This window comes from Nipponia nippon, unplaced genomic scaffold (genome assembly GCF_047370975.1).
Source record: "Nipponia nippon isolate SJK-2023a ecotype South Korea unplaced genomic scaffold, ASM4737097v1 scaffold_4, whole genome shotgun sequence".
Lineage (NCBI taxonomy): Eukaryota > Metazoa > Chordata > Aves > Pelecaniformes > Threskiornithidae > Nipponia > Nipponia nippon.
Genome location: NW_028262358.1, coordinates 71,836,910 through 71,849,515, shown reverse-complemented (window position 1 = coordinate 71,849,515; position 12,606 = coordinate 71,836,910). Strand labels below are relative to the sequence as shown.

The following is a 12,606-nucleotide window of genomic DNA, read 5'->3' as shown; positions in this document are numbered from 1 at the left end:
ACAATGAGGATAAATTAATGTTGCACAAGCAACTGTACCAATCCTTTACTTGGTAGCTTTTGGATGTACTTTCCAACAAGACCGTCGAACGAGAGATGTCACTTATTTTGAAGGTTTTGACCGTTCTAGAGTTTGTGGAGAAGCCAGACGGGGCAGAAGTAACAAACACCCACCCACAGGAGACCACTGAGCTTCACGGTTAGGAGAGATTAGGAAGAGCCACCAAACAACAAATAGAGAACAGAAACTTTCATTGGGGAACAACAAGGGGCAGAGGTTGAAGAGAAGGCAGTATGTTTACTTTCATAACATCCTTGAGCAGTAACTTGCTGATTCAGCCAAAAGAGGAACTCTTCTGTATTTAGGGCAGTATATAACTGTGCAGATTAGAAATTATCATGCATTAGCAACTATCACACTGCAAGGTAACACCTTAGTTTCTCTCTGCTAACTCATTTGTGAGTCTAGGCCCCAAGCAACACACAGTTAGTAGCAGGACTGGACTGTGGCTCATGGAAGTACGATTTAATCATGAAAACCTACATCTAGCCCTATAGCACAGATGGAGAGAGAACTGGAGAATCAAGCAGACGGGATACGAAGGAGAAGGAATTTGCACAGCTCTTTTTTCCTTTTATTCTGACACTGCTTGGCAAGGTTAATGCCTTTCGAGATACGCTCATTTGTCTCTGACTTGCTGAAGTCTTGGATACTTTTCTCAGACCAAGATCCATAACAGGAATTCGGTACCAGGGGCAATGGGAAATGCCTGGTCTGGGCCTTACAACGGAAGCCAAAGCTTACTGAAATCAACCAGAAAATAACCAAGTTTCTTCTTTACTAAAGGAAGTCAGACCATTTGTTTCAATGCTCCACTTTTCCCACCTCTCTTGTCTGGGGACAACGATCACTAACTGTTCATGAAGCTTTCCGAGAAATGTTTCAGTTCAATACTGGCTGCTAACTGAGAACTCTTGAGAAGCTACATAAATGAGACACTATGGAAAACACTAAGAAAAAAAGAACAGCAGTGCTGACAGAATCACTTATTTTTCTAAATTTTTCTAAATAATCACTTATTTTTCTAAATTTCTCATTCAAGCATGTTCTCCAATTTATCAATAATTATTAGGCACATTACTTTTAATTTCTTTACATTTACTGTCCCAATCACAATCCATACACTGTCAACTACACAACACATACTCCTTGGTTTCTTGCCTTCCTTCTCCTTGCTGTTCTGAATAAAAAAATAAACCAACCTTTAATACTGATCTGATCTGTCTGGGGTGTGGGGAGGAAAGGGAGTCCCACAAGTCTGGTTTTTTTCTCTTCTTCCACAAAGTACCAGTAAACACGTGCTATTTCAGAAAGAGCTACTGTTTTAGATTATCACTCCATTGGTCCATAATCAAGCTATTTCTAACTCTAAATAAAAGTCTACAATTCAAGTAAATTGCAGATCTTAGTCAAATTAATCAAATAGTAAAACTCAATATTTATCTTCCAAACATTCTAACATACAGATGATACCAGAGGAATAGTTTTGAAAGGCTGACTAAATATTTAATCAATTTTGCGGCATATCTTGCCATTTACCAGGTATTTTCTATTTGACAGAGATCTTACACCTATGAAAATTTAAAAAAAAAATTGTCAATTGAAATAACTCAAGAATTTATAAATTATCCTTTTTTTTTTCATAAGATACAAAAGAAAATAAATCATGGCATTAAGCAACAGACAAATACTTATTCTGCAGAGCATTCAAAAATATTATTGAAAAAAATGTTAAAAAAAAAGCTCTAGAGAACAGTCCAGACATAATGTCCCTCTATTTTTAATCAACAGTTCTTATTTCCTGTTCAAGCAGTTATGAGTTATCAAAAAGTTGTGTTTGATATAAATGATCTCATGCTAAATATGTATTTTAAGCTGTCAATATAATGAATTTCAGCTTAAATGCTGGGATTGATTGCACTGACAGTCATGGAGTTCTTGAACTCTTAACCAGTGTTTTTCATTAGGAGGCAGATGGCTTTGAGCCTTAGAAACAAAATAAACATCATTGAGGTCTCTTCAAATTATTTTGTGCCATATCTTACCATTTTTTTCATATGTTGCTCTGAACTCTCATAAAAAACTACTTATTGATCCACCTGTAAATTTTTCATAGAAAAGTGACTGTTAGAACAACTACACAAATATAATTTACTTCCATAAGATCTCAGAGCCATACTCAAAGATCCTATGCTAAGTTTGACCATAATGAGGAATAAAAAAGTCGACCTTGCCCTGAACAACTTACAATGTAAATACACAAAGGAAATGATGAATAAATACAACATGAAAGAGAAGCACAAATACAGAGGCATTTGTGTATAGAACTGCACAACAGGACGTGGACAGATGGCATGCTAAAACCGCAAGTTACCATTTCCCATAACCATCACTGCTTGAATGAGGCATTAGAAGATGGCACTATCGGGACCTCCGAGGTCTGAAGCATCGGAGGGAGCACACGCAGACCGAGACAACTTGAGGAAGTGGGGTGACGGTGGCTAACACAGCCTGCCGGCAGGAAACCAGCTACCTCTCACTACTGAAAGGGAAACCAGTTGCAGAGGCGTAGGGGGCAAACAGGGAGATGGCACCCTCAGATAAAATAATGACAATGTTTCTAGCTTTGGGAAAAGCTTTTTCATTTTCTGAGCTATCGCTCCAATAATTTCTGCAGTACAGACAAGAGTTTTATTTGAGCTAATGGATATGAAGAAATATCTAAGACCTATCCATTGCCCAGACATGAGGACTCAAAATAGAGCCAAGCTGACGTGGAAAGCTAGGTTATAGGCCTGGGACAAGGCAGTGTCATTATTCGCCACACCAAATAAAAACGAGAGGAAGACCTGAATTCCCTCAACATCAAAGTGCAATAAATGCTTTTTGAGGCTTGTAACGATTCACTTTTTGGTATATCAATTTCTAGCTCAAAAAAAGACTGAGCATAATGGACACATTAGAACACACAGATTTTTCAGCAAAGGAAAGCTAGATACATACGAAAATATCCATCGTATTGCCATACTCCAGTGACTAAAAGTCATAAGCCAAGTACTTATCAAATGCCTTTAAAGTAGCAAATATTCTTTAAAGATTTTTTCATTTTCCTTTCATTTCAGGACATTAGGGTACACCTCATTCATTCTCATAACAAGCCTTCTAAACTCATAAAGGTCTGAAAACTGTCTTTTTTAAATGAAGGATGATTTTTTTTTCCCACCATATCATCTCTAGATGCCAGCAGCTAGGACTTCAAGAAACATCGAACACAAGCAGACTAGCAATAAAAAAAAAAACCACAAAAACTGGTAACATTTCATCATTTCTATCTTAGTTTCCTAAACAAGGCAGTCTAGTGCCATGATTTTATCTGTATATGTACATTTCTCCCTATTTCACCTTCCCTCTCTGCTGACTTGAATTGAATCCATTTTTGAGATTCAAACAAATCCATTAGTGGGGCAAAGGTGCGTATGATTAAAGTTAAATGATTAAAGATTAAATTATTACAACAGACAAGTTTTGCACAAAACAGCTGCTCAGTAGGAAAGAGTGACTGATTAGGGGGCGGCATGCCAATGTTTGAGGGACGGTGTGCTAGCGAGGTCCTTCGGTCTGCCATCTCAGTGGAGGCAGGGGATGGAGATCCATGCCACAGCAAAGATGCAAGGGCTATGGATGTGTTAGAAACCACGGAAGCACCTGAGAATGGTCCCATAGGAATTAGGGCCTCTCCCCCAAAAAAGATGGCAGGACCAATAGCCCAACTGCAGTGCACCTACACCAATGCACGCAGCACGGGCAACAAACAGGAGGAGCTGGAAGCCCTTGTGCAGCAGGAAAACGATTACATAGTTGCCATCACGGAAGCATGGTGGGATGTCTCACACAACTGGAGTGCTGCAATGGATGGCTAGAAACTCTTCAGAAGGGATAGGCAAGGAAGGAGAGGCGGTGAGGTAGCCCTGTACATTAGGTAGTGTTTTAATTGTCTAGGGCTTAATGATGGTCTACTTAGACTTCAGTAAAGCCTTTGACACCATTTCCCACAGCATTCTCCTGGAGAAACTGGCTGCTCATGGCTTGGACAGGCATATGCTTCACTGGGTAAAAAACTGGCTGGATGGCCGGGCCCAAAGAGTGGTGGTGAATGGAGTTCAGTCCAGTTGGCAGCCAGTCACAAGTGGTGTTCCCCAGGGCTCAGTACTGGGGCCAGTTCTGTTCAATATCTTTATCAACGAGCTGGACGAGGGGATTGAGAGCACCCTCAGTAAGTCTGCAGACGACACCAAGTTGGGTGGAAGTGTTGATCTGCCTGAAGGTAGGAAGGCCCTACAGAGGGATCTGGACAGGCTGCGTTGTTGGGCCGGGGCCAACTGTGCGAGGTTCAACAAGGCTCAGTGCCAGATCCTGCACTTGGGTCACAACAACCCCATGCAACGCTACAGGCTTGGGGAGGAGTGGCTGGAGAGCTGCCTGGCTGAAAAGGACCTGAGGGTGCTGGTCAATAGCTGGCTGAATATGAGCCAGCAGTGTGCCCAGGTGGTCAAGAAGGCCAATGGCATCCTGGCTTGTATCAAGAATAGTGTGGCCAGCAGGACCAGGGAAGTAATCGTCCTCCTGTACTCGGCACTGGTGAGGCTGCACCTCGAATACTGTGTTCCATTTTGGGCCCCTCACTACAAGAAGGACATTGAGGTGCTGGAGCGCATCCAAAGAAGGGCAATGAAGCTGGCGAAGGGTCTAGAGCACAAGTCTTATGAGGAGCGGCTGAGGGAGCTGGGGTTGTTTAGCCTGGAGAAGAGGAGGCTGAGGGGAGACCTTATCGCTCTCTACAACTACCTGAAAGGAGACTGTAGCGAGGTGGGGGTCGGTCTCTTCTCCCAGGTAGCAAGCGATAGGACAAGAGGAAATGGCCTCAAGCTGCGCCAGGGGAGGTTTAGGTTGGATATTAGGAAAAATTTCTTCACCAAAAGGGCAGTCAGGCACTGGAACAGGCTGCCCAGGGAAGTGGTTGAGTCCCCATCTCTGGACGTATTTAAAAGACAGGTAGACGTGGCGCTTAGGGACATGGTTTAGTGGTGGACTTGGCAGTGCTAGGTTAACGGTTGGACTTGATGATCTTAAGGGTCTTTTCCAACCTTAACAATTCTATGATTCTATGATTGGTGCCCTCATGGAGGGAAAAGTGGGAAGAGTGAGACCTTAGATACTTTGTTTAATCCACCCAGAGACAAGAGCCAACAGCGCAGTGGCTAGGCACCACATGCACAGTTCTGAGCCAGTGACTGTGCTGCTGCCCCTTGTCCAGCCAACTAACCAAAACCGCAAGGAGATGAAAAGGCAAAGGATGCTGCGGTGTGGAAACTCACAGATCATAGGAGAGAGCTGGGGGTGCCTGAATGGGAAGGTCTTAGTGACTTGAGAAAGTGTTCGATGCTTGCATTAGGACAAATCATTCCCCACAAATTAGCAGGAAGGGAGATTTCACAAGCTCCATTCATTCTGTTACCAATAAAACACCTCAGATACATGTTATTTTTAATAGCTAATTTTACAAGAGAGGTCCCTATGAATCTTGCCATGGAATCAAACCAAAATTCATAGACAAATAAAGTATATGAGGCGTTTTTACTTCTTCAGCAGCATGTCCTCATATAATTTATGCTAGACTCTGCAAGGTTTACCAACGTAAGTTTTTATGTATTTAAACATTCACTCCTGACCGGGACTATTAACCTTCTGATTCAAAGGCTGAAGGATCTAGGATCATGAAACACAACAGAGCACACTACAAGTCTGCAATTACTCTGTGGCTTCTGCCCCAGTATATGCACAAAAAAGCAATATAAGTATCAAGATATGACACTAGCGTATTTGCTTAACGTTACATTTTGGGGGCACTTTTTCAAAGACAGAAATGTTGCTTAAAGGCAAAAGTAGGTTAAAAACCCCCTAATTACGCTTTACAAACAATGAAATCATTATTCCTAAGTGTTCCCATAACATTACACAACTGCAGGATAGAAAACAATTTTTCAGGATGCGACAGCTGTAGCTCCTACAGCCTGAGGCCTAAACATACAGACACCAAGCAGGCAAGTGGTGTTGGTTCAACAACAACAGAGCCTGCTGTGTACAGTTATGAACCACGTAGCCCACATACTAATAAGTTTTCATGGGGACCCCTAACTTTCGCATCAGCCCCCAGATGCGAGGTATCCGAAACTCTTACATATTATGTTTCTCTAATTGCTGGAAGAAAGAATTGCCTCCATTATCTCACCAGTGCCACTTCACCACTTCAACTACGGCTCTCCAAAAGACAAGAACACTCTACCCTTCCTCAGTCTTGACTATTTGATTTTTCCTGCCTATTAAACGGCATTTGCTGCAATTTCTCACACAACCCTATTAAGTTTAATGGACTGGTTAGAATGAGAAACCACGAAATAGATCAGAGCCCTATTAATCTCAGTGTGCTCCTTGCAAAACTAAACAACATGACAGCACTGTACAAAATGTGAGTTTCTGAACAAATGATACACTTGGGAACCATACTTTTTGTTGATAAAAAAAAACAACTGATTTCAACACAACCAAAGAATGCTTGCCACTTGACAATGATGAAAATGACTAGCCTGTTTCAAGGAATTATTTTAAAAGACTGTACTTACAAATTTTTAAATGAAATTAAAAGCCTTTATTTCATTATTATTGTGACCTCAAAAAGGACATATGTGACTTAAGTTTTTAGCTAAAGCTTTAAATTTAACAAAATGGTCCTTATCATGAATGACAAAATTTATGACTACTGACTCCTTAAATAAACACTACAGTAGTGTAGCTATGCTTTTCCTCCCAACAATTAAAAGATAATGCAATAATACATGTATTGCATCTTAAAAATTTGGGTTCCATTTACATAAATGGATACATCAACCAACATTTATATGCCAGTCACTGATCTTTTTCATTCTCTATCATTAAAATACCTGTTACTGGAGCAACCTATTATTGTTTCACTTCGCTTTACGTACTGTTTCTTGCCACTGTTTTACTTTGTATTTGACTCTATCGTTTGGTTTGCACCTACATTTTTTTTTTAAATCACTGCTTGTACACTTCGCTGCCAGTGCCAAATTTCTGTCTGCCCCAAAGACTTTTTTTTCAGGCTCTCCATGCTTCTAGTTGTTTATTAAGAAGACACTGAGAAGACACAAATCCATTTTAGGAAATCATATTGGTAGTTTTATTATTGCCATTATTTTGAAAGTCATACTAGCTATGCAATATAATTCAGTAAATAAAACTAAGAAATATAAACTAAAATACTGGTTCCCTATCACTTACTCTTTGGTAACTCCCAACAAATGAGACAGAGAAAAGGAAAACACTTTACTACATGCTGACTGAAACTAACGGAACCTAGTTAAACTCGCATAGAATTCCAGACCACATTCTATCTAGTACCAACAGATTTCTATTCCAAAAAAGTATTTAGAGTTAAAACTGTAATTAATAAAATAACATCTCAGTAAATACTCGCAATTTTTATGACATTTGAAAAAAAAAAAAAAAACCAATTTACTTTTCTTATGAAGTTATTGCAACCATGCTCCCAGTTTTATAGACACATCTGTCATGAGGCAAAGAAATACCTTGGTCTTCAACAGGTGCATTTCTCACTACAAGGCAAAGGAGAGAGGGGGAAAAAATCCAAACAGACCCTCATAAGAAGGTGTATGGTCTTACCTTGGTTTAAAAAGTACTGCTGAACAACAAAGCAGGACTACAATTCCGCAGTGTGCTCCATAAGATGGACTCGCACACTATATGAAAAGTCACCATGCACATAAAGCCACCTACGTTTAGGTTTTTTGGTTTTCAGTTGTTCTTTTTTTATAGGGATCTTCAGATTACCTACATAATACTACAGCTTTAGCTGATACAGTAAAAAGTTACTTACAGAAAAATTCAGCTTATAGGAACATGTTCCTCTAAACCTGCTAACTGATTCCAAGTTCATCAAGGACATAAAACTGCACAGGCAATTAACTTCTTAGACATATACTTAAATGTTTGCCTTAACTTTAGCACGTATGTTGGCTTAGCACAACTGCCAAGACACAGGGTGTACTCTACCAGACATTCCTTTCTAGCTTGTTCATTTAAAATTACAGAATCAGATTGGCAGTCAAAATGCCAGAGTTAAAGTCAAGCTCAGTTTTCACTGGCACACTGACCTACTTCTTTTACTTCTACAAAATTGCAATATACAGAACTTTTTTTTTTTTTAAAAATTGACATTTAGGCAATGTCACAGTCAGCATCACGTAATTTTTTCACCTCAAGTGACAGTCAAACAGGAAAAACAAATCCTATGAACTTCCTCTCAATTAAAAATCTACTGAAATCTCACACACTGACTGCCAGCCTGCATCTGCTGATTATAATGCTTTCCGAGAGACAGAGCATCACAAAAAAATCTCCTTTAAAATAGCTGTCATCTCCTTTTAACAGCCCAAGGCCCTTACTGTCCTCCATCAAGATACACTTCTTCATTTGTTCATACTGAAGTGAAGGCTGATCTCAGAAAAGACGGTAGCTTCTATCACCTAACACTTTTTTTCCCTCTTTGATAAGCTAATTAATTCAAGTCTGTCCTACTGTGACCAGCAGGAAAAATATGAAAACAAATCTTCCTCTCCTTTTGTTTAATAAGTTTAATTGAGGACTGTAAATGTTATTAGCACAGTAGTATGTTTATAACCTTTCACCACTCTAAAGCACAAGTACATTTATCCACATACATCCACTGTGCATCTGCATACCTTCAGGTTCCTCCCAAAAATAACTTACCCCTGAATTGGCAACATGTAACTCCCTCTTTGGAAACTACCTTCTTCCTGGAATACTTCTTTCACTATTCAGAAACATCCCTCAGACAATATTTTACCTAGACTCATCTCTCTAGCGGTAGGTATACACCAATGATGCCAAAACATTTTTTGCACCAAAGTCCTACAGCAGGAGCTTCCACCCACCAAACCAACTAAGCTGTGCCTCTTAAAAGCAACTGTATCAATCAGAGAATGCATATTAAGCTGATAAAGTTGATAAATCAAAGTCTGAACTGCATTTCTTTATTCTTGTCTGTAATAACAATTCTCGTCAAGGAAATGGAACCCACAAACAACGGAACGATATTCATCATTTTTAATTATTTGTTTGATTTTCCTTTAGGAAATAATATCACTCATTCAGTAAGACAGCAGCAGGCAAACGCAGCTGCAGCAGTAAAGTCTTAGCTTTTACCAGTCACTGACACGTTCAGTCAAAGTATTATTTTAATCCAAATAAAGGCATATTTCTGAAGATGGATCTAATTTATTGGCTTGAATAAGTGTTTGTACCTAAGTAAACTATGACTAATGACACTTTTATGAACGTGATGAAAGCTTTGTATTAAAATGTACAAGCATTACAAAGTTGCAATTGTGAGCTATTAAGAAATAATTGCCATTTTAAAAGTTATATGAAATACAGTAACTTGCATTATAAAAACAAAGTAAAACCACTGATCCCATCCTAAACTCCAGTATTAGCGTTAGTGACTTCTTCCTAAAATATGTAACTGTATCCTTCGTTTTGGACACTGAGGCTTTTGACTAGACATCTGCGCACATAAAAAGACAAGACGCTCATTCTCAACAGAGCAGCTCCATCTTTTGGAGATTTTAAATGGCAGTTTTCATTTCACGTTTATGACTCTAATAATCATGAGGTCCTAAAATCAACAACCTTCAAGACAATACTATAACCTTCTAAAGGTCTACTTGAAAGATAAAAACTCCTTTACAGGTATGAGGCCTAATACTAGTATCAGTAATAAAAATATTTCACAAAATAAAAGACTTTTTATTCACTTCTAAAGCACTCACTCAGGATTTTCAGTATCATTTTTATCAAACCATTACTTCATGCACTTAGACATACACAATAATTACGCTATTACAGCTGCTAACCGTGCTCCTTTGCTCTTCAATTCATTTGAGATCCAAGATCTTCGGTCACTTAGGTGCCCCCGACAATTTTAAGTAGATACCAAGGTACCTTTCAGGATCAGAGTTTTATCATTTCCTTTCAAAATATTTAAGCTTGAAACAACTTTTCAAAGAAATATTTACCAAGCGTCAGCTCATTCTCTTAAAATAACCTGAAAACTCATCTGTTTTACAAGTCTGTACACAACACCCACCATCCCTGTGTAATTTGCAATAAATACTGATTGTCTACTATAAACTCTTAAATCTTATTTTACTATGCCTATACAATTAAGCGTACTGTATAGGTTGATAGTATATATACATACTCAATACTACAACGTATATGACAGCACAGCAATACAAACACAAAGAATACTATAAACACCACCAGAGTAAGTATTCTGGTGAAATAAAGACTGCAATGAAAAAAGCTCCTAGTTTAATGAAGTCTTTGTTCTACTCTGAAATACCCTGTTCCTCTGTTGAACTCTGTGGATTATTTTGCATAACAATGTCTTCACACCAGGAAGAAACCTGATTAAAATCAAAGCCAATTTACTTACTTTACTTCCTACTCCAAGGCAGAACTTCAGAAGAGCAGGTTACTGTTTGAAGACTCTTAAATTCCTTTATTATAATAAGTATAACACAAAGGACTGAAGGAACTGAATTCGGTCGTTTACCTGTCTACTGAAGCTCTTACAAAGCACGTACCTTCACAGTTTTGAAGAATTTTTTCTCCTTATTCCCATATATTTAGAAGTTAGTAGAACAAGCAATACAACACTAAAAAGCATGGCCTACAAGAGATATTGAAGAAACCGGAGGGTTTTAGCCCAGGTAAAAGCCAACTGAGGGAAGACACATCAACAGTCTTCTAATATGTAACAGAAAGACAGGAAGGCAGTTAACACCCACACCTGTTCAGGACAAGACAAATGACATCACCTACTAAACCAAAGATGACTCAGGCTGGACAGTTATAAAATGACCATAAAGTTTGCCAGACTTTCCTTCCAGAGAGCTCCAGTTCTCACACAAGTCACGGGACCTGCAGCCCTGCCTCTTGAGCAGCATCGGCACCAGCCAGCTTGGCTCCAGCTGATGCTTCTTTCTTCCCACCCTGACTGAAATTCTGGATTAGGCATGAAGAAAACTTTCCAACACTAAGGACAGCTATTATTCTCCTCACCGAATGTGCGATCTCCGCTATTAATTTTCAGACACTAAGTTTGGCAGAGAGCTATTTGATTTGCCTCGGAGAATGAAGGGACAAGAGGACCTGTCGGAGTCCACCCCCAATGCATTTTTCTGTTTCACTGACTTGCAAGCAGGAATAATGTCCTCATTCTGACTGCTGACTATAAGCTTTAAGCATCTCGATCATACGTCTTTGTCCCGTTTTTAAAAGGCTTTCCACATTCACCAGGGACTTCATGCAAATAGAAGACCAGTCAGCGGCATCTGTTGCTCAAGCCTGCTGCTTTCAACATCAAAGAGAACTTTTGCTGGCTCCACGCCGTGACCACCAAAACCAGAGGATCGGCGGGGCCAGGCCCGAACCTCGCGGGGCTGGACGCAGCCTCCCCAGGCGCGGGGCCGGGTTAACCCGCCCCAGCTGCTTCCAGCACGGCGCCCAGCGGCCGCGGCGCTCGGCAGAGACCCTCGCTGCCGCGGCGCTCGGCAGCCCACGGGCCCCGCCGGCCACCCCGCGGGGGAGGCGCCCCCGGGCCAGCCCGACCCCGGCCCCGACGGCCGCGGCCCCCGCCCCCACCTCCGACCGGAGGCCCCCGGGGGCCGCCTCCGCCTCCCCCCCCTCACCTCCAGCTTGTGGTTGATCTGGGACACGGTCTGCGCCTTGTGGCAGAGCTGGGCGAAGCAGGAGCTGAGGCTGGTCATCTTCTGCCGCCCCTCGTAGGTGATGTCGGCCTGGTCGGGGTCGATCTCGCCCAGCAGCAGGTCCACGTCCACGAAGGCCTTGTCGAACTCCTTCTCCAGCACCTCCAGCCAGCGGAACATGGACACCCCGCCGCCCGACGACGAGGCCGAGCCGGACGCGCCCCCGCCGCAGGCCGCGGCGCCCGGCCCGCAGGAACCGCCGCCCGCCGCCGACATGATGCTGTGCTGCCGCCGCCGCCGCCCCCTCCCCTCGCACGCCCCGGCCCCCCGGGCAGGGCAGGGCAGGGCAGGGCAGGGCAGGGCCCGCACCTCCCGCCTCAGCCCCCGCCGCGCCTCAGCCGCCCCCCGCGGCCGGCTCCCTCCCGCCCCGCAGGACAAGGCGGCGGCGGCGGCGGGCCCGGCCCGGCTCCAGCGGGGCAGCCACGCAGGGAAGGGAGCGGAACGCGCCCGGCGCGCATGCGCGGCGGCGCTGACAGGCGGCTTCGGAGGCGGCGCGCCGTCGCCCGGCGGCCAGCAGCGCGCGGCTCGTCCTGCCTGCCACAACTCCAAGCGGCGGCAGGCAGCAACGGCCGAGCCCCGAACCCCCGATCGCGGC

General features: G+C 42.4%; 1 protein-coding gene across 2 annotated transcripts in view; it reads right to left on the bottom strand.

The window, feature by feature from the left end:
* The window catches only part of GOPC (golgi associated PDZ and coiled-coil motif containing), a 28,952-nt gene extending 16,613 nt beyond the window's left edge, over nucleotides 1-12,339 (bottom strand). Inside the window, exon 1 of one of the 2 annotated variants that reach the window (XM_087776449.1) lies at nucleotides 11,934-12,339. In XM_087776449.1, coding sequence (XP_087632575.1) covers nucleotides 11,934-12,227 — 294 coding nt within the window. In that variant the 5' untranslated portion in view covers nucleotides 12,228-12,339. The remainder of the gene's footprint in view (nucleotides 1-11,933) is intronic. The other variant, XM_087776450.1, reaches the window with a different exon arrangement.
* Between the last annotated feature and the right edge of the window lie 267 nt (nucleotides 12,340-12,606).